Source organism: Mus caroli, chromosome 8, assembly GCF_900094665.2.
Source record: "Mus caroli chromosome 8, CAROLI_EIJ_v1.1, whole genome shotgun sequence".
Taxonomy (NCBI): domain Eukaryota; kingdom Metazoa; phylum Chordata; class Mammalia; order Rodentia; family Muridae; genus Mus; species Mus caroli.
Window position 1 is genome coordinate 90,626,273 of NC_034577.1, and position 22,904 is coordinate 90,649,176.

A 22,904-nucleotide genomic window follows, 5' to 3' on the forward strand; every position below is an offset into this window, starting at 1 on the left:
ATGCAACAGAATAACTTAAGAACAACCTCTCAGTATTATGTCACATGCTACTCTTTCTAGGCCAGACATGGATAAGACCATAATTTGTGCCAGGCTCATTTTTAACTTTTCCTGCAACAATAATCTCCCACTCCAAATGGAATGCTTTTCCCACACTGTCAGAGTCTCTTTTACAAAGCTCAACAATAGACATTTTAATTCAAGTTGAAGTTATCCTGAATGTTCCCTATTTGGCTAAAGTATAGGCCCACTCTGTCTACACACTTCCCACTTCCTCCCATCATCAATTTGTGCCTGCCATAGCCAATAACAGACCTTCCTTGTGGATTGCAGCTAAGCCTTCTGCTGTCATTTGTATTGCTGAATACATTGTCCCTGATTTTGGCCATTTGCTAATACTACATAAATAATGTTCTCACTCACTACTACTGTGTGGCAGTAATGATTGGGAGTCCTGAACAAATGTCTAACCACACCACCTAGGTAACTGAGGATGACACACAAAAGAAAAGATACCGCCAGTATCCAACTTGAAAAACCGATGATTTACAGTTGAGGTCTTTATAAGAATATGGGGAAGGGGCTGTTTACAAGAGGAGAAATTAATAAAAGGCAGCTACATCACCAAAAGTCCACCAGGGCTTGGGTGGGAGCTCATAAAAGATGGAACTCTGGAGCATACAGCACACCTTGAAGAGAGCTCAACAAGCTGGAGAGTGTCTTTCTGGGCATTGTAGCTGCTTTGCATATTCTAGACAGCTGAGCTGGCCTGAGCTGTGTTTCTGACCAGTTCTTACTGCTCAGTTCTTACTGACTCAGTTCTTACTGAGAATGAAGGAATGTACTGCATCTTGTTTTCAGGGGCTTCCTGAAATTTCTGAGTTGTTTACTTCTTGAATTTAGCAAAACTCCCTAGGTGATGGAATGGTTCACCTGCTTTAGAGCCTATATTTTACAAAGCTTCTCTAAAGAGAGGGATGTTTTCTCTTAGAGAAAATTGCTGCACAACAATTACAAAGCATTTTCCATTTTCCTTGATTGTTGAACCGATGTTCAGAAAATCAAATAACCCCATTAAAAAATGGGGCTCAGAATTGAACAAAGAATTCTCACCTTAAGAATACCAAATGGCAGAGAAGCACCTGAAAAAATGTTCAACATCCTTAATCATCAGGGAAATGCAAATCAAAACAACCCTGAGATTCCACCTCACACCAGTCAGAATGGCTAAGATCAAAAATTCAGGTGACAGCAGATGCTGGCGNGGATGTGGAGAAAGAGGAACACTCCTCCATTGTTGGTGGGATTGCAAGCTTGTACAACCACTCTGGAAATCAGTCTGGCGGTTCCTCAGAAAATTGGACATACTACTACCGGAGGATCCAGCAATACCTCTTCTGGGCATATATCCAGAAGATGTCCCAACCGGTAAGAAGGACACATGCTCCACTATGTTCATAGCAGCCCTATTTATAATAGCCAGAAGCTGGAAAGAACCCAGATGTCCCTCAACAGAGGAATGGATACAGAAATTATGGTACATTTACACAATGGAGTACTACTCAGCTATTAAAAAGAATGAATTTATGAAATTCCTAGCCAAATGGATGGACCTGGAGGGCATCATCTTGAGTGAGGTAACACAATCACAAAGGAACTCACACAATATGTATTCACTGATAAGTGGATATTAGCCCAAAACTTAGGATATCCAAGATATAAGATACAAGTTGCTAAACGCATGAAACTCAAGAAGATTGAAGACCAAAATGTGGACACTGTGCCCCTTCTTAGAATTGGGAACAAAACACCCAGGGAAGGAGTTACAGAGACAAAGTTCGGAGCTGTGATGAAAGGATGGACCATCTAGAGACTGCCGTATCCAGGGATCCATCCCATAATCAGCTTCTAAACGCTGACACCATTGCATACACTAGCAAGATTTTGCTGAAAGGACCCAAAGATAGCTGTCTCTTGTGAGACTATGCAGGGGCCTAGCAAACACAGGAGTAGATGTTCACAGTCAGCTATTGGATGAATCACAGGGCTCCCAATGGAGAAGCTAGAGAAAGTACCCAAGGAGCTAAAGGGATCTGCAACCCTATAGTTGGAACAACATGATGAACTAACCAGTACCCCGGAGCTCTTGTCTCTAGCTGCATATGTATCGAAAGATGGCCTAGTCGGCCATCACTGGAAAGAGAGGCCCATTGGACTTGCAAACTTTATATGCCCCAATATAGGGGAATGCCAGGGCCAAAAGAATGGGAATGGGAGGGTAGGGAAGTGGGGGGCGGTATGGGGGACTTTTGGGATAGCATTGGAAATGTAATTGAGGAAAATATGTAATAAAAAAAAAACAGTGAAAAAAAAAAAAAAAAAACAATTACAAAGCTGCAAACATCCGTAAATCATCACAAACCTGAACTATCCCTAGGGACCTGATAAAAGACTAGGAATCAAAGGGTAGGCGTCACAATTGGATGAAATCAGATGCTCTTACTAGAGTGGATCTAATAAACTTTTTATAGAATAGGAAAATAAGCACTTCCCCTTTTCAATATGAGGTCTCCTGAAATGATTCTATATTTTTCCTATATATCATAAGTCAAACCTGATTGTCCTTCACCAACAGCAAGATTTGTTGTGCAGTGCACACTTTCAAATTGAAGCGTAGAAATTTAATGAAAAATACTTTGCTGAAATGATGTCCATACATCTCAATATCAGATAAGGACTTCAGTATACACTTGCCATGATGCAAGATAAGGGAATGATTCGGGCTGATGAGTACAATGATGTATAATACTGTAGCTCAGGTTTGGCTAGCATTCTTGTTTCTTTTAGAATATTAAGTTCTGATTCCTGAAAAAGATACATACTTCATCAATGAGGAGATGTAAAACAGTTATTTTAAAACCTTATCAACACTTCTTTTATTTCTGTTTTTAACGACTATTATTCTAGTTTTACTACACTGGATCTCTTGCTTTAAATATTTTATTAATACATGGAAATTGATACATAATGGTAGTCACCAGTCACTTTTAACACTCAACACCACATTGTTAGAATTCAGGCCATGGGATTAGTTACTTTGGTGTTAGCATCTGAATATCCAAAAATACATATTTGTACTTATGGAATGATAACATATGCTCACATAATAATCCAAAGACTTGAGCAGACAGAATTGTCAGTTTACTGAAGAGATTCCAGGGGCCTAAGAATCTATCTCAGTGAGGAGGGATATCCAGGAAGTTCCCACCCACTCAGTGGAGAAGGGGAGGGAGAATAAGGGGAAAATGAGTGAGGGGTGCCCGGGAGGGGGACAGTGAGAGGAAAATAAAGTAAGTTAAAAATAAAGAAAGTAAATTAAAAAAAAAAGATTTTCACTTCTAGTAGTCTATTCTTTATAGTCTTCCTGAGTGCCAGAGACATCTGTCCCAGGTCTGTTGCAGGAAATATTAAAAAAAGAATCTGCCATCTTTCAGTGGTGCAGGCCATGCTGCCATGCTCCTGTCACTGCTCCCAACTCACTGGGGCTAGCCCCCGCGTTCGATATGGTCTCTTGGCCCACCAACTCTTTGGCCATCGGTTCCTGCTGGGCCATCTCTCAGACACCATGCCCCCCAGTTCTTGCTTCCACTCAGCGACACCCCCCCTGAAGCCCCATGATCAGCCATGTCAGCACCTAGTTACCCAGTAGAACCTTGACTCTTAAAGCTTAATTATCTAATCAGATTTATATAACAATAAGATTACAATTTACAAGAGGTCAATACAATAATTTCAGAGATAATTGATAATGATAAAAGCTCTACCCCAATTATCTTAACTTGTGAAAATCTTAACTACTTGTTGTTGTTTAAAACCAGGTAGACTTTTGATGATGCAATACGATCTTCCTCCTGTCCGTCTGCCTCCATGTTGGCTTCCCCTACTTCTTCCCCTCCTGCTTCCTCCCTCTCTTCCCAGCTCTTAGCTCTGCCTCCTTTTTCCTGTCTAATCACAGGCCTGCCACTGCCCTAAAGTGATTGGACAGGGAAAATCCTACAACAGAGGTCTAAATATTATTAGGGAAACTGTTATACAGATGCTTTCAATTTTGCTTAATGTAAAACTCCTGTGCTTGAAAATATTTATCTGAAAGAGATCCACTGGGCTAAATGAAAGTGCTGTCATTTAACTGCGATCAGCAGAAAGGATGAAACAGGAAAGAGATCAGGGTTTCACTATCATGAAATCATGTCATGAAAGAAAGCCTCATCTTTAACCAGTTACCCCCACAGCATTCTCCTTCACAGTTTGAATGGTAATTATGAGTTTACTCCACAGGTAAATAAGGAAGACCGCTTTGGAGCTAAAAAGGGACCACAGTGCATAGGACAGTTGACACATACACAGGAAGACTGGAGATTACATCCCAAGAAGTCATCTCCAAGCAGTGTGGTGTTCCTACTGTGTGTTGAAACGTGATAATAGCATCCTGGGAGCTTGTGAGCCAGTCATTCCAGTGTGCTTCACAGTGGAGATGAGACATGCTACATCAAACAAGATGTAAGGTAAGGCCAATGACAGGCATGTGAAAGTTGTTTTTCATTTTGGTGAGACGTCAGGGTCTCCCTGTGTACTCCTGGCTGTCCCACAACTCTCTACATAGATCAGGCTTGCCCTGAACTCACAGAATCTGCCTACCTCTGCCTCCTAAGTGTTGATCCTAACAAAGTATTGCTCTTTCTGTGTGCAGGACATAGCATTCAGGTGGAACCAATACAAAGTAGCTATGCAAGGCTCCAAGGAAACTCCAATTCTGATCACATGTCTGTGCTCATTTAAAACTAATTTAAGTGATTACAAAAGTCTTAAGGAAATAGTTTAAGGAATCTTAGCTGAAAAGCATTTCTGAAGGTCATGGTATTTATTTATTTAATTGGGACCATGTGTACTAGTATGGGAGTCAGTCAACTTTTTTAAAGTAGGTGTTTTCAGGGTTTCTGTCCATACTCTCTCAGTCATACTCTACATTTGGAGTCAAAGACTTCACTAATGTCCGTAATTATTCTTCCTTTAATTGGTCCATTAGCTATATAATCATGGAGGGACTACTTACATAAAAAGACGATATATAGCTTGTCAAAACCAAGTATCATTATATTGATAATCCTTGGTGAATCATGAGGACCCCAAAGAGCTCAAGTAGCTTCCCTTTGGGTATATTCTGAATGCTCTGCAGAGTTCACCAGTGTCCTACACTTTGTCTCTACTCTTTGATAGAAAATACCCATCTCCTTTCCAAATAAACTTAATGCTAGAACCTAGAGCAGAAAATGTTGAGGTCAAACCCATTTGCCCACAGTCCCTGTGTTACTTAGAATGTGTGAGAGAACAGCTATCCTTGAAAAAAGGTAATGTGGTTGGATTTTTCAAATTTAGCAGGAACAAATGCACTTTTGTAGTATAAAAATGCTTTGTTCAACACTGGTCTGCAGTCTCTCTCTGGAAAATGTACAGGAGGATACAATTTTGAGCTGGCTGCAAGTGAAGATGCTATTTAGAGGCACACATAATGAAATAAAGCCCTTAGTTATGAATCAGTTATTATATTTCACTGAACTCCAACTGTTTCTTTCTCACTGCTTAATTTCATTCTCACTTTTGTTATTATGCCTAAAGAAAGCATTTTAGCATTTTTTGCATGCACTTTGAGAATCAAAAATTCCATCTACAAGTTTTCTGCTTTTTGCCTCTAATTGCTCCACAGGTTGCTCTGGCTGCTTTAATAAATAATGTTGTCTGCATTCTTCTAGTCCCAAAGTTCTGTTTATTTATTATTCTCTAGAGAGAAAAAAAAAAAGCATGTTTTTGAGGGAGGAGAAGAGAACAGAAAAAAACAGCATTAAACACAGTCTACTTTCCAAGTTAGTACAAGGGACTCTGTAAGATGACATGGTTTCAGTTAACCTCATTAAACAGCTATAGTTGCTTCTACTCAAATTGTATTAGGAATCTTTGCTTTCCTTCTGACTTTACAGGTAGGGCTTTATTTACCATAGCAATATAGCTTGAATTCAAGAATAGCTAAGCTGAAACGTAACTATGTATGTCTTAGTTTTCCTGTGGCTATTCAGTCAGACTTCTTACTATAGAGCATGAATACAAAACCATGGCCTGTATCATTTTCTTTGGTTTGTTTGTTTTGTTTATAGAGGAGAGCTTATGTATAGAAATAGACGGGCTAGATTTTACAGCTGGAGTCATGGGCCATGGTGAGAGACAGGACAAGTGAGAAGGTGCTGCAGTAGGGGTCAGGGCCTTCCAAGGAATGGATCTGTATAAGAAAACTTCCTGGAAACTGTAAGCTCAATTAGTATAATAAGGAGGACAAACCTCAGTGTGAATGGGAGACTAAATGTAAATGAATGGATGACTGTGCATATATAACACCACATGAGGAATTGATTCCAGCCATTGTAAACAGGAAGTGAGAAGCTTTGAAATGGCATTGAGAGAATTAGTGCTTTAAGTTAGGAGACAAGAAAACTTCTCTCTGGGTAAGTGAATTTAGACATCATTACATCAAATTTTAAATATCTCAAAATATTAGATCCTTGGCACCAGACCATTATGCATTTAAGGGAGGAATGAAAGATGGTGCAACATCTATGAGAACCAGCATGGAATTCCCTCCAAACCTTAATAATCAAACTGCCATGCAAACTAGAGGTACCCCTTTCTGATTATTTATTGAAAATAATTGGGGAAAGCAACTCGAAGACATATAACTATTCCCAAAGTCCATGAGACATTGTTTAGTTTTCAGGAGTTAAATCATGTGTATGTTAATTGACTGGTGATAGATTAATAAAGTACAATATATAATTATAATGGAATATTATTCATCCTGGAAAATGATGACATGCTGAAATATGTAAAAAAATTATTGATAGCCTTTGCATACATTGAAATAAATAAAATAAACCCATCACAAAAGGAAAGGATTGCATTGTTGGCTTATATAAAGTAATTAAATTTGGTTAAAGAGATGATGATAGCCATAGGAGACAGGAAATGAGGAGATGCAGATGAGCAAGCAAGATTTGAGTTACATGGGAATGTGTTCATGGGTTTCAGCACTGATCTGTGCTCTAGACAATATATGATGAGCATGTTATACCAATCTTCGCACATGCAAATACACACACAAGCACACACACACAGAAAGAGAGAGAGAGAGAGAGAGAGAATGTGTGTCTGTCTATGTGTCTGTCTCAGTCTCTCATATTTTTGTCTGTCTATGTCTCTGTCACTATGTCTCTTTCTCTCTCTGTCTCTGTCTGTCTCTGTCTGTCTGTCTGTCTGTCTCTCTCTCTCTCTCTCTCACATACACACACATACACACACACACACAAGCATGCATTTGAGGGGATGTTATTGCAAGATTGATGAAGAAGTCAGCCATTGTAGACTATCATTCCAAATTAATGAAATGTTTTGTATAGTCAGAAACGCTTCTCTTTCGGTATCACTGGTGATACTGGGAGTGCGTAGCATTTTTATGAAAAGAGCTCATTAGCAGCCAGCCTGGTTACCAAGAGGAGGTCCAAGGATGCTCTCATACCAGGAGCAAACAGCAGTGCGATGCTCTTGTGTTGAGTGGACACTTATGTTCAGGAGAGGGTTCAGGACAATAGAATGTGTGGCCACTGTGATCTGGAATCAATCACCTATTCTCTTACTAAGTGGTCACTAGTGTGACTTTTAATTTAAAATCTGGTGTAATTTTATTCAAGGTGAATATTCTAAAAAGAACAGGAAGCTACTACAAAAAAAATAAAACAAAACAGGAAAACAAACAAACAAACAAACAAAATAGCCTCCTTTCTCTTCCAAACCACTGCGACTCCCAATATATATTTTAAATAAATTTATTGTAGGAGAATGGGGAATAAAGGAAAACTTATACATAAGCTTTGTATAAAAATGTCCACTTATTTTTCTGTTTTTTTAAAATTTTTTATTAGACATTTTCTTTATTTGCATTGCCAATTTTATCCCCTTTCCTCATTTCCCCTCTGAAAACACACCTATCCCATGCCCCCATCCCCTTCTCACTAACCCACCCACTCATGCTTCCCTGTCCTGGCATTTCTCTACACTGGGGCATTGAGCCTTCACAAGACCAAGGGCCTGTCCTCTCACTGATATCCCACAAGGCCATCCTCTGCTACATATGTGGCTGGAGACATGAGTCCTTCCATGTGTGCCCCATAAGCTTTGTATAAAAATGTACACTTAATTTTTTAAAACTCACTGTATGTTAGGGACCTTTTCATCTCAAATGTAACAATTCTCTACATTTCATAGCATTTTTGTGATTTTTGTCACTAAATATGGCATTAGCAAGCATCAGTTGTCATTATTATATTCTCATACAAGAATTTGAAATCCAGCAGGCCACTCATGTACTTAGTGGTTAGTGATAGGAAGCTCAGGTTTAGATCTTGCACCTGTGATGAACTGATATACGCTCACATACATATATCTCATCCTTCCAGAGTTCCAGCCGACTTTCCTCTAAATTAAAACCTTACCACTTCTTAGCACTTTGAAATAATGTTAGATTCATGAACAAGCCTCCCATATTCATCTTCCAGAACACACTACAGCTCACAGACAGTAGTAACAGACTTTAGAAAGTAGCAAGGCAGATGTGTGGGGCCATCCCACACAGACTTGGCTGAACACCATCGACCAGTTGTTTTCTGCTTCCCTTGCAGGCTCCCTGGATCCGATGAGGCAACTTCAGGAATGAAGAATAAGTCAACACTCGCACTTGCAGTGCTCACAGATAAAGAGAGAAACTGTGTCATATGGAAGAGGAACAGACAGTCTAGTGTAGAAATAGCCAAATGAAGGAATTCAGTCTAGAATGTCCCCAGTGGCTACTTCTGAGTTGAAGCAGGCACTCCGCTACCAGAACATAGAAATGAAACTATCATTAGGCAAGGCCCTGTAAAAGGAAGTTAATTTGCCTGGGAATGGCTTTTACAGAGGATATAGAATCACTTTTTCATGAAAGCTTAATAGCAGTCATGGTGTGAGTAGCCTCTTTAGCAACATGTTCCCAATATGATACACCGAATTGTTGAGACTCAAATTGTTGACGCCTAACAGGAATTGACAAGTCTGAAACTAGGAGCACTACCTCTTCCTTCTATTAAGTTGGTTATGTCAGGTATTTTGCTATCATGTTAAAAACACAGGGCCCCCAATGGAGGAGCTAGAAAAAGTACCCAAGGAGCTGAGGGGGTCTGCAACTGTATAGGGGGAACAAACAATATGAACTAGCCAGTAACCCCAGAGCTCATGTCTCTAGCTGCATATGTCCTAGCCGGCCATCATTGGGAAGAGAGGCCCCTTGGGCTTGCAAAAATTATATGCCCCAGTACAGGGGGATGACAGGGCCAAGAAGTGGGAGTGGGTGGTTAGAGGAGCAGGGAACGGGGAGTATATGAGGGACTTTCAGGATAGCATTTGAAATGTAAATGAAGAAAATATCTAATAAAAAAGGTGATTGTATAAGTTGCTTTTCTCAAAGTTGTGACAATATTTGACAGAAGCACCTTAATGAACTATGTTCTTGTTTTTATTTTTGTTTTGTTTCATTTGTTTGCTTGTTTGTTTTTCTGTGGCTCACAATTTGAGGAACTGCCCATAATGCTGGGAAGGAAAGAAAGGCAGTACTGTTGAAAGTTGGCAACCTTCCATCTGCAGGTAAGAAGCAGAGAGAAATGAATTCTGGGTCACACTTCACTTTCCCAATTGAGTTCAGGATCTTGGTCCAGGGAATGACACTGGTCATATAAAGTAGGGTGGGCAAGAGGGAGGATTTTCCACTTCAGTTAATACTTTCTGAAAAGCACCCTCAGAGACACATGCAAAATTCTCGTGGTGGTAATTATGATGTTGACAATGAAGATCACACATCTGTTCATGCAAAGCATGAAAAGGTCATCCATTTGTCCTCAGCACCTTCCTATATTAAATGAGGATGCTGACTAGACATATCTCAGAAAAAAAATGATATCAGATTAAACTAGCATGATATCACAGGCCTTAAGACATTGATCACATTAGTGACAATGTATAAGTCAGCAGCATGAGAAAATTAGAATGAATGACATTATTTACATTATTTCTACTCTTTGAAATTTCACTTAGCCCAAACAAACAACAAGATAAAATAAGCTAAAAACTTATTCTACATAGATCTACGATACTTTACTAAAATTCTCTTCTCATCTACCAAATATTTAATTTCCATTTTATTTTTAAAATGTGGGTTGGGGAGCTGAAGTGTTGACTCAGTGGTGTTGAGTACCTCTTACAGACTATTGTAATTTAGTTCCTGGTTCTCGTGGTTGCTCAAAACCATTTGTAACTTCTGATCTAAGTCCAAATGTCCTCCTAGATTTGTGTGCACCAGTCATGTACAAAGTGCACTAATATACATTCAGGGAAAACTCACATACAGGTAAAGCAAGTCAATCTGTAAAACATTAAAATGTGTGATGTCTTACCTCCTATGAGCTAGTAATGCTAATAGATATGTCATCTAAGAAAGCAACCTCATCTGCTCAAAACCCTATGAAGAATATAGCATCTTATAAAATGAGGAAAGGGTGTCGGAGAGAACTGTGAATCTGACAGCTATGCTAAAAAAAATAAACAGTAATATGATTTTTTTTTTGCTTAGTTTGGCCAAGTTGAAAAACATCACCTTTAAACACATTGTCAGAAATTACTCTATATTACTGCACAACATGTAGTAAAGAAGAAAGAAACAAGCCCTTAATTAATGTTCCTGGGAGGAAGACAGTGTGATCACAGGTATTAATGTATATCTGTGTTCATTTTTTTCCCAGACTGGAATAAGGAGACATACAGATATGAATATAGATCTAGATATAGGTATAAGTATTTCAAAATGCATGATATTTCTGGGTAGGAGCTACTTTCAAAAATGAAATCTAACAGAAAGTCAATGAGCCAACAAATGACTGCATGCTTTAACATGGCAGATGCCACAATAGCTGACTATTTTTTTTTTTTTTTTGCTGGATGGCAAAGCAAATATTATCCTGAAAGATGGATACATTCGTGTCAGCATATGAAATACAATAGCTCTAAGGAGAAAATAATGCGCAGCGATCTGGTGCCCAGAGATTCCCTGAAATTTCACATTCCCTAGATCTATTCTGAAAGGAAAAGTTGTGCCAAACCCATCTGCTGGACTTACAATACCTATGCGCTGACCTGGTTAGTCACCGGATTTAATTTCTATGTCAAATTAACCACTTGTGTATGGACATAGGGAAGCTACTCTGTGAGCCCCCTGACATAGGAAGATTGTAGAAATGCAGAGATGAGATGATATTTGAAAAGGTGAAGAAAAGCAGTCATTCATTGTAGTGTCACCTCCATGGTCCAATTCACCTGCCAACCAGGGCTGTGTGGGCCCCACATTATCTCTGACATATCAAAGTCTACCATACATGCTTTCAAACAGTTTCTTTTTCTTCTTTGTATGGGACTAGAGATGTTGAAGAACTCACACTTGCCTGGTATATATTAGAAGCACTGATATGTCTGTCACGAAATCACACTTGATCTGTACATCTTTTCCCAGTTCCTCCCTAATGGGGGACTGAAAAATGGCATGCTTTAAGCTGGATAGTTGCTGCTATAGAGTCCCTAGCTTCTTCCGAACAGCCATTATTGTCACTTTCCATTGACAATAATAGATATGGCTATACTCAGTAACAGTGAGACTCATAGCCTGGCTACCTGGGGGCTGCAGTTACTTCAATAAAACTGGCTTTCTACCAGTAAAATAGAGAGATTTTAAAATCTGTACAAACAATGAGAGGGGTAGTGACCTTGGTTTATGCCTGGTTCTGTGATTCAACTGTTACTTTCATTTTGAATCACTAAGTTCCTCAAACTTAGTCTTGATTAAAAATATGCCATTCCATAGTAATATCATTGCCATTACTGTGATGTTCACCATAGATAGAAGATAGATAGATAGATAGATAGATAGATAGATAGATAGATAGATAGACCTACAGATACAGAGAGACAGAAAGAGAGAGACACACAGAGAGAAATATAGATAGGTGTGTGTTTAAATGTGTAGTTTTCTGTGTCTATGTGTGTGTTTGAATGAATATTTTTCCATGTCTATGTGTGCCTCTGTGTGTGCCTGTGTGTCTCCTTGTGTGTGATCATATTTCTTAGGGATCATGTTTTATTATAGTTGCAAGCACTTATTTGTAGTATCTTGTAATAATTGAAATGTTGTCAAAGCAAGATTTGAAATTATCCTCATAATGAGACTTTAGTTGCAACTGTTTCACGCACACCCTTCATATTCGAGCTTATTAGTGGGCTTATGAGTAAAGTAAGAGTCTTTGCTTACAGAGAACATGGGAGGAAGATGAAAACAAGGTCACATATTCTTGCAATAAATACAACTGTGTCCATGCATGTTAGATCCCACCATAGACACTGCACAATTTCACAATGTAAGGAGGAAATTGAAGCCTATGAAAGTGTCCAATTCTGGATTCTCCTGACTCTTTATGTTTCACATTTGACCTTCTCACAGATATATTTCTCTCAACCAGATGAAGGGCATTCTGCATGTCTGGGCTTCTGAGATGCTAATGGCCATTAGTCAGAGTCTCACACAGAGTATTATCTTCTTAGTTGTTGTCGCCAGAAACCTTTCTATTTTATCCTCAAGGGGCTGTATTTTTATTGCCTCAAATATCAAGATAAGTAATTTATATATATATATTTATATATAAGTTTTGATAGGTGAGAAAATAACTCCACTTTAGCCCAGCCTTCTGTCATTTGAGGAACTGAATATTCTGAGACATTTCACCTCAACCTCACAGTTTTATCACCATGAAAGTAAAGGGAACTTAACATATATTTAATTTCATATGTAAAGATTAATGAAAAATAATATATTGAGTAATTATTCAAATTGTGCTTTATTTTCAATTTTCACATGCGAGTTCTGTATTTATATCATTTCCAACCTTCCTGTTAACACTCCAACTCTCCATATGTTTTTACAGCTACTAAAATTAATTACCTCTTCTTCTCCAATTATTATTGTTAAGTATATGTATCTATGTAAGTACAAAACAATCATAAATGGTTTGTTGCCACCAAAGTCTATATGCTTTAAGATGCACAGTAGCTGAAGGACATGAAAGTTCTAAGGCATAAGCATAACAAAAATACATAGAACAGCAGCTAGTATCTAAGAAATGAAATAGTATTATGAAATTTAAACTGCATACACATGCAAGATTCAGAAAATTAGTTTTATAGAGCTTATAAGAAAAAAAATCATCACAAAGATGACAACCCTAGATAACTGTAGCTTAGAAATTGAAATGTTTAGTATTTCTATAACCCCTTTATCTCTCTATCTGTCTCTCTGTGTCTCTGTGTCTCTCTGTCTCTCTGTCTGTCTGTCTCTCTCTCACAATTTCTCACACACACACACACACACATTTATCAGACCATATTTAACATCCATTGTCAAGCACATCATTAGCCAACACTTCATCCTCAGAGACCAACACACAACATAAGAAGTATTGAGTGTGATTTTGCAAGAAACTTACTTTGAGCAACTACACTCTCCTCTGTCGACTTCTACATGGGAAAGAAATGTCTATAAGTCAACATAAAAATCAGAAACCCATTTTAGCTTCATTTCTTACAGCAAGGAGAAAAATAACTTGAAGGGATTAGTTATCATCCTAGGAAAAAATTCTGAGCAAAAATATTATAAACACAAGGCATTTAAAAATGACACTGAAATATTTTTTTTTTTTGTAAAAGAAACTGGTTTAGATATGCTGACTTATCAGAAAAGCTCAGAAGCAGAGAATAAGGTAATTTCAAAGCCACATTCAGAAACAAGATAGGGACATCCAATGCATTGACACGGTGGTCTCATACTTCTGAATTCTAAAATATAATTCACTATTTCTGTTACAAGCGACAAAATACAAACTGGCCTTGCTCATGCAATACTAAAAATATAAACTATATAAAGCATGAAATGTAAAAGATTCTTCCCAAAGTGCTACAAAACATTTGTAATTTTTCATCTCCTTCAAGCTTTCCAAGAGCTGGAAAAACTTGACTTATTTTGATATTCCTATTCCTAGGCATTGTTTGTGACTTAGTAGACTGTGGATGCACAACACACACACACACACACACACACACACACACACAGAGAGAGAGAGAGAGAGAGAGAGAGAGAGAGAGAGAGAGAGAGAGAGAGGAGATAAATAATGTAAAGTCCTTCATCACAGGGGCACAGTCCCAGGGCTCCTTCTTTTGTCCAATGAAGCACTGTGTACAACAGTTAGAAACAAATTACCTTATTGGACTGGAAGTGATATCAGGGTCACGAGCTGTCACTTGGCCAATCACAGAGTTCAAAGCAGCGTTTTCATGAACTTCAAGGAGGTAAGTTGGTGAAGAGAAGACCGGAGGCTCATCAGCATCCTCTACGACAATTTTGACTGTTGCTGTATCCTTAAAGGGTCCCCTGCTACTGAAACGTGGGTCGATGTGGATATTGGCTGCTTCCACCTTCAGAGTATAGGATTTTTTGGTCTCAAAGTCCAGAGGCTGTTAAAAAAAATGACAAAGATGAATTCTTCTCACTAAACCACAGCAGCAAGAACAAATGAGTATAATGTGGATGGATGGAAGTTATTCCCATTTAAGCTAGTTTGTGACTCTTAATGGGCTATGTTTCCCCCAGAGTCAACCTGTAAATTTTACAGGCCTTTATTGATACTTTTTTATTATACAAGCTAGGAGAGTCTAATCTCCTATTGTTCTGTTGTGTTTTCCTCATTTCACTTGGAATTCACAAAAATATTCACAGTCATGAATTGTAGCATCAAATTCTCACTTCAGCATCATAATAAAATTTTACTAGTGATGACATGACCAGCATGCTAAACATTTGGTTAACCAAGCTTTCTGCTGGTGGCAGATAAGGTGGCACCGAATACAATCTCTATCTTGGAACAATATTTTATCATTTCTGCACAGTGTATGAAATGGAAAGACTAGAAATGATGATTGTTTAGCCAAAAGAAATATTAAAAAGCACGATGTAGCACTAAACCTAACAAAGAATGTTTTATATAATTTCCCAATCATTTCTACTCTCACTGATTATGTGACAGAAATGGGGCTTATTTCTTTTAGGACATTCTTAGGTCTCTGTCAAAAGTGCTGTGCTATTCAGCAGGTAATCAGATAAAGTGATATGCTTGCACATGCAAACCTATTTTTGTTTACATTTGGAAAAAAATTGTAAAGGCAAATAAATAGACTCAACTAGGTCTGACTTTGCACAGCAGCCACATAAAAATTGAAATTACATCATTTCTCTATTCCTGATGTTATTTCTGAAAGAGTCATCATTCACTCCTTAACAGTCTGCAAGATTTTTGTCAGTGACTGGTGTAAATCGAGCAAGGTAAGTGGCTATATTCCCCTTACATATATCAGAACCCATCTAGGGAAATTCTTGGCAAGTTATAAGATTCCAGATTTTAAGAATGTAAGTCTGTCAAGATTCAAATAGATAGTTTATATATGCATCACAATTTCTCAGAAGAAACAGAATTTTAAATCTGCAGTGCAGATTTTTAGAAAATGGAACCTGGAACAAAAGCTAGCATCGGAGCACTTGTGCAAGATTAAATATATATTCTTATTTCACCCTCAATATTGGCTTCTATATGTGAATTCTGATATAATGGGAATTAATTTTTCTCTTTAATATTTTCTGATAAATGGTGCAAATGTACTTCCCTGTTAATTTGGAAATAATAATGTGCATGTATTTAGTTTGGAAAAAATGATTTCCAATGAGATGAAGTTTTGCAAATCATCCACACTATAATAATTTTGTTATTCCAGGAACTTCAGAAAATATATTTAAAATGTGCTCTGTGTAATATACTAATATTAATTTTAATTGAGAAATAGTGATTTTAATTTTATATTAATTTAATTTACTTAATTTAAAAATGTATAATTTAAGGTACAAAAGTGGGATAGTATATAAAAGGAGAACTTGTTGAACTGAAGTTGACATATCCTTCACCTCACTCCTTTATCAGTGTTGGTCGATATTAAGACTGTACTGGCTGGTTTTGTGTGTCAACTTGAAACAAGCCGGAGTTACCACAGAGAAAGGAGCTTCAGTTGAGAAAATGCTGCTATGAGATCCAGCTGTAAGGCATTTTCTCAATTAATGACCAAGGGGGGAGGGTTCATTGTGGGTGGTGCCATCCCTGCGCTGGTAGTCCTGGATGCTATAAAAAAACAAGCTGAGCAAGCCAGGGGAAGAGTCCAGTAAGCAGCATCCCCCATGGCCTCTGTATCAGCTCCTGCCTCCAAGCTGCTGCTCTGTGTGATTTCCTCACTTGACTTCCTTTGGTGATGAACAACAGTGTGGAAAGGTAAGCTGAATAAACCTTTCCTCCCCAACTTGCTTCTTGGTCATGTTTTGTGCATGAATACAGACCTCGACTAAGACAAAGACTCAATTCTTCATTTTTAATAGCTGAGTCATATTCCATTGTCTATACCACAATTTTCTTTATCTGAACTTTGGCTGAAAGACATCTAGTTTTTTTCCATTTTCTGGCTATTTTGAATAAAGCTGCTATGGACATATTTAAGCAAGTGTCCTTGTAGAATAGTGAAACATTTGGGAGGGGATATATATATATATATATATATATATATATATATATATCCAGGAATGGTATATTTGAGTCTTGAGGTAGAAATATTCCCAGTTTTCTCACAAAATGCCAGATTGATTTCTAAATGGTTGTACAAATTTGCACACTTACACTTATCTACATCCTCACCAGCACATACTCTCCCTTGTGGTTTTTGTTTCAGCATTTTGATGGGTGTAAGATAGAATCCCAGAGCTGATTTACATTGCTCTGATGTATAAGGATATAGCACATTTCTTTTAGTGATTTTCTGTCACTAGAAATTCCTCTGTTGAGAATTCTCTCTTTAGCTTTGTACCACAAAGTACAGAGTGAGGTAACTGAGGCCCAAAAGACATGTATAGTATGTATTCATTTATAAGTGGATATTAGCCATACAGTGTAGGGTAACCATGTTACAATCCACAGACCCAAAGAAACAAGGAGGGACAAAGGGAGGATATTTGAGTCTCACTCAGAAAGGGAAATAAAATAGACACTAGAAGTGGATGGAGTGGGGAACTGGCTGGGAGAGTGGATGGAAAGAGGAACAGGGATAGGAATTAGGTATGAGGAGTACAGGGCAAGAGAGATCTACGAAAATGTACAGAGATCAGAGTTGGGGGCTTATCTGGAACAACCTGAAAACCTGGGAGTGAGATGCTCCCAGGAGTCTAAGGGGGTGACCCTAACTGAGACCCGTAACAGCTGGGGATATGAAGCCTACAGTTACTAAGTCCTATAGCCAATTGGGACTTGCAGTGGAGGAAGGGGGGCACCCACATACCAACAAAACCTTCAACTCAAAATTTGCCCCAACTAGAAGTTTTTCAGGGATAAAGATGGAACAGAGATTGAGGCAATGGCAAATGAATACATGAACCAACTTGAGACTTATGCAAGATATCCAAACCCTGATACTATTAATGATGGTATCATGATGGGAGGCTTCATCTAGCAGCCTATTCAAACAGATGCAGAGACCCACAGCCAAACATTAGGTGGTGCTCGAAGAGTCTCAAGGAAAAGTGTGGAACAGAATTGAGAAAGCTAAAGGGTCTAACAAGAAGACCTACACAGTCAACTAACCTGGGCCCATAGGGCTTCACAAAGACTGAATCACCAACCACATGCATGCATGTGCTGGTCCCATACCCCCTACATATACTTAGCAGATGTGCAGCTTGGTATTCATGTGAGTCCCCTGACCATTGGAGTGGGGTATGTCTTTGACACTTTTGGCTACATTTGGATCCTTTCTCTTAGGCAAGCTCTCTTGTCAGGCCTCAGTGGGAAAGGGTGGGCTTAGTCCTGCTGCTACTTGTTGTGCCAGGGCTGGTTGGTACCCATGGAGGATCTCCCAGTCTTGGAGGAAAATGGGAGAGTAAAGTTGGGAAGGGGGTATAAAGGTGGGGCTGGGGGGAAAGTAGCAAAAGGGACTTCATCAGAAAATAAAAAAAATTAAATAATTAATGGGAAAGAGTTCTCACCTTCAAAAACAAACAAACAAAAAATCTATTCTTGTGGAAATGCCCTGGCGATAATGCAGTGCAAACTATCACTAAATTTTGTCCAGGTTTGTATTTTTTTGAACTCTCTGAACAATATCTTCCCTTTCCTTCACCTCATGCTCTGACAAAAGCCAATATCAAATAGCTCTGTAGGCATTCTCCACATAGTTCCTAGATAATTTTATTAAAAGGTTCCATAGACCACTCTGCCGAAATGGGTAAATAGGTTCTGCGTCCAGGGTTTGCTTCAGTACATAAACAAAACAAAGCAGTTCCCCAAGGCCAATTTGTTGTTGTTGTTTATTTGTTTGTTTGTCTGTCTGTAATCGTCAGCCCAGCTTAACTATAATGTGTCCAAACATCCTCTCATGTCCTTAGGATTTCACCAGTTAATAAACAGTAGCCTAGTGGCCTGTTGAAATATGATTCCCTATATTCAGTCTCTAAAAACTACTTTTGTATATCATGACACTAAGGTCACAGCAATTGCCTCCAGGTTTATAAATATTAGTAGACATGATTACAATGAACAACTAATTATCTCAATTTATAAAACCACCTAACAGGAACAATGGGTAGCAGATAATGACAATAAAAATGTCATTAGAAAATTTTAGGCAAAGAAAACTTGGTTGTGGGTTACTCAGTAATTGACTTAAACATAATTATACAGCCAATGCTAACCTTTAAATATTTTTGACTCTTAGCTCAAAGCTCTGAACTTGGATCCTGGCATGAGCATGCTGCTCATTGAAGAATTTTAATAAATATATGCATTTGTCCCCAACATCTTTTATAAGCATTTTATTTAAAAAAGAAATAGCCAGAAAATTCTAGGTTCCCACTGTTAATTCCTCTTTAATATGAAATTTAGAGCAGTTCCATTCCACATACATTTTTGAGCTGCCAAAGATTGAATTCTATGGTCTTGCTCATGATTGACAAGCAGACACCACTGAGCTACATCTCCAGCTGACTTAGATTATCATGCAACATGATAGAAGCACATTGTAGGCTTAACACTGTGTCAATTTAATGCTAATCAAGACAGCAGCAAAAACATTATTGGTTCCCAATAGTGTGTATCATCACTTATTATTCATAAATTAGAAAATCTATTTAAAATAGAATTTGAAAAAATTTGAAGAATAATGTTGAATGGAGTATCATGGCATTCACAATGATGGATCTAACATGAGTAAAAGTTTGTACCATTCTTCATGACCTCTTTGCAGCATGCTTTTTATGAAGATAGATATCATGATGAAGAACAGAAATTGAAAACCATATAGAGTGATTCCTGTATAAAATCAAAACATTACAAAAATAAGTAGAAAAAAAGAGACATATTTCAACGGCCAAAATGGTTCAAATCTTCATTTTCTTTAGAAGGTTGTCTTCCTGTACTAATGGCCTAAGCTCTGAAACAAGGACACCATGAGATTGATTTTCCCCACAGCTTGGATTTTCGACATATTTGAAGTAATCAGTTATAGGAGAGTCACTCTCCATATTGAGCTTCAGAGCTACTACATAAGATGCTAGAGTCTAAGCATCTTGTTTATCGCTGAGTTTCTTTTTAAGCAGAATTTTCAATAAAGCTTAGGGAAAATGCTAATGTATTTGGAGGAACATTTAAAGAGACAGGGGATCAAAAATAAGAGAGCTTTTGGGATAGCATTGGGAATGTAAATGAAGAAAATACCTAATTTTTTTAAAAAAGGAAAAAAATACGAGAGCTACACAGGAAATAAAGTCTAGAATCTATTGAACTTGTTACTCGTAGGAGGCAATTGACACATGTCCCCTCTGAGAATCCACTTAAACTGTGGGTAATTGTACCCTGGAGTAATTTCATCTGCTAGTAGAAACTGCCTGTCCATCTTTTCTCTCCATTGGTTAAGGGTTCCCTTCAGGGCAGTGACTTCAGTGTCCCGCATAAAGACTGAGTGACTGTTTTTGTATTTGTTTGTTTGGCCTATTGAATAACTCACTGAGTCATAAATGTACAGACAAGTATTAGCTACAGCATGGTAGCTGTTTACCGGGGGACATCTGAAACATGATATGGCCCTAAGAGACTGGCAATTCTGAATAGTTCTGTTAGGTATACTTTTCAATCCACCATTCATCATAAATCTAAACATCTACCAACTCTGGGTTGTTTCTGTCTACCCAGTACTCAGAGATTTCAAAAGCCATGTTTCTCAAAGATATTTAGAAAATGAAGAAAAAACCCTTTAGCTTACCTTTCTCAGTCTTATAACACCATCCTGGGCCTGGGCATCAGAAGTGATTTCGAATAGTGCTGTCCCATCTCCATCAATGATGTCATAGGATGATTGTGCGTTTTCACCAATATCCTGATCATTAGCCTTAACCCTTCCTATCGCAGTGCCAAGGACCACATCTTCTGGTACTGAGAAGTGATACAAACCTATAAAAGGATGAAGAACACTGAGTATTATAGAAACACTATCCATTCACTAATTAATTTAGCAAAATTAATTGGACATTCTCTATATTCTGGATGTCTCTAGAGATATTACCAAGATAGTAATAGAAGTGGAAAATATCTCCTTTATGAAAAGCATACTCATCTAAACAAATGTAAAACAAATATTTCCCAGAAGTGGTGAGTCATCATCATCATTATTCAGAGACAGAGAACTTACTTATTATCTGTATGGTTACCAAGTATTTGTTTGGAGTAGCCCTACCAGAATATTAATGTGTCTATGAGAATTTCTTTTCCTAAATTCTGTAAAATCACATTGCCTGCCTGTGGGAATATTCATTGTTGCCCCACATAAAATATTAAGCTCATTTCAGCATAGAGAGATGCAATGTGTAACGTGTTGAAAGTCACTTTTGAACTTACTTTTATATTTACAAACTTGTAGAGCGTTTTTGATAAAATCCAATTACTAAACTTCTGCCATGCCCCGCAGCAAGCTATCCAGATACATGAAACATCCTCTTGTCACTAAATTCTTCATTGCTCTGAAGACTGGAATCCTACCTTCAAAACTCCCTAGGCAAAATACAATTACAATGTGTTTTCATTCTCCTGTGGGGACAGTAAAGTATGTCTAATCAGTGGCACTTGTCCTATTTTTTATTCCAATTTCTATGTTGTGATGTTGGTTGCATTTATCTTCATTGGTATAGTGGAATCTTATGGTACTGGACCACTCTCCCTGGCCATTAACACATTACTGCTCATCTGCCCTATATCTGTCTACCTGTTCCTATATTTCTTTGCCTCGGGGTTTTATCTTGTCTTCAGATTCTATTTCATCCATTGCATGTCAGGCTGGAGGAACTGTTCAAGCATTGATTCATGCCATGGAAACAGTCATCAAAGAGTCGAGTCGCAGGAGTTAGTTTATGAAATAGTAGACTTCTCCCCTTTTCTGGTAGGATAACTTTGAGTTGTTACTATTTTTTTTTCTTATATTTTTCAACAGTTCAGATATTTCTCAGTAGGATAAAGATACATTCAGCCACAGTGTTAAGTGCTTGGATCCTGCACACCTGCCTTTTTTACTTCCCTGCTGGTGCTCCTTGAGGGAGTTAAATTACATATAATAAGATTCTTGTCTCAGAGCCTGTTTCAGGCAAACCCAAACTCAGACAACCAGGAAGACCGAGTCCTACAGAAATCACAACAAAATGGAAAAAAAGGAAAAGAAATCTACAGAACATTACCTAATTTTAGCTTAAGTTCAAACACTAAATCCCTGGATAACCATGGTATGTTTATCCAATAGAATTTGGCTGGTTAATTTGATGAGCAGACTTCCTTAAGTTCTCTTTGTTAATGACAAAGCAAAATTATTTCTTGGAATTGTAAAACTATGGGACTGGAGAACAAAACTGTTTTGCAAGTAGAGTGCAAATGTAATAATGTAGGCTAAGACAATCTTCTTCCTGTCCAACCCAAGCTTCCCAGTATGCTCTAAGTTTGTGTTCCAGGTAACCTTGGGGGATATTCTCTTGGTGTGCTTACAAAATAAATAATCAGTCATTGGACCGCCCCTTCCTGCCAATCCCACATCAGGGAGCCTTGAAAAGCTAAGTAAACACAGCATTCTTTTATCCACTGCCATTGTGAGGCTTCTTTTTAACTTTATCTGGGCAAACACAGTTAATAATCCTTACTTTTGCACAAGGAAATTGCTTAAAGAACCCACCTACAAGTGTTGAATTGAAATACTCACCTTTTAGTAAAAGATGAACTACATATTAATGAGTGAGGGTATAAAAGACCATAGAAAAGGTAGGATGGATCATTTCAATACATATCCCTTAGAGGCTTATACTTCAAAGAAGGGCAGAAATAAAAGGTATACATCTCTATATGAAAATATAGTTCTATACATTGTACCTTGGAATGTTTATGAATGAATGCTCAATTGCTTATCAAATATGTCATTTTAGACATCTACCCTGCCCCTCCTCTCTCTTCTTGCCCTTCCTAGTTCCTCTCATTCTTTTCAAAAAATAGATTTCACGTGGTGTTTCTTATGCT

At 38.0% G+C, this 22,904-nt stretch overlaps 1 protein-coding gene across 3 annotated transcripts in view; it reads right to left on the minus strand.

Moving 5' to 3' along the window:
• Cdh8 (cadherin 8) overlaps nucleotides 1–22,904 on the minus strand; it is a 389,695-nt gene that overhangs the window by 146,567 nt on the left and 220,224 nt on the right. For all 3 annotated transcript variants that reach the window (XM_021169423.2, XM_021169421.2, XM_021169422.2), the window contains exons 6-7: nucleotides 20,620–20,807; nucleotides 14,483–14,736 (exon numbers count right to left, since the gene is read on the minus strand). In XM_021169423.2, coding sequence (XP_021025082.1) covers nucleotides 14,483–14,736; nucleotides 20,620–20,807 — 442 coding nt within the window. The remainder of the gene's footprint in view (nucleotides 1–14,482; nucleotides 14,737–20,619; nucleotides 20,808–22,904) is intronic.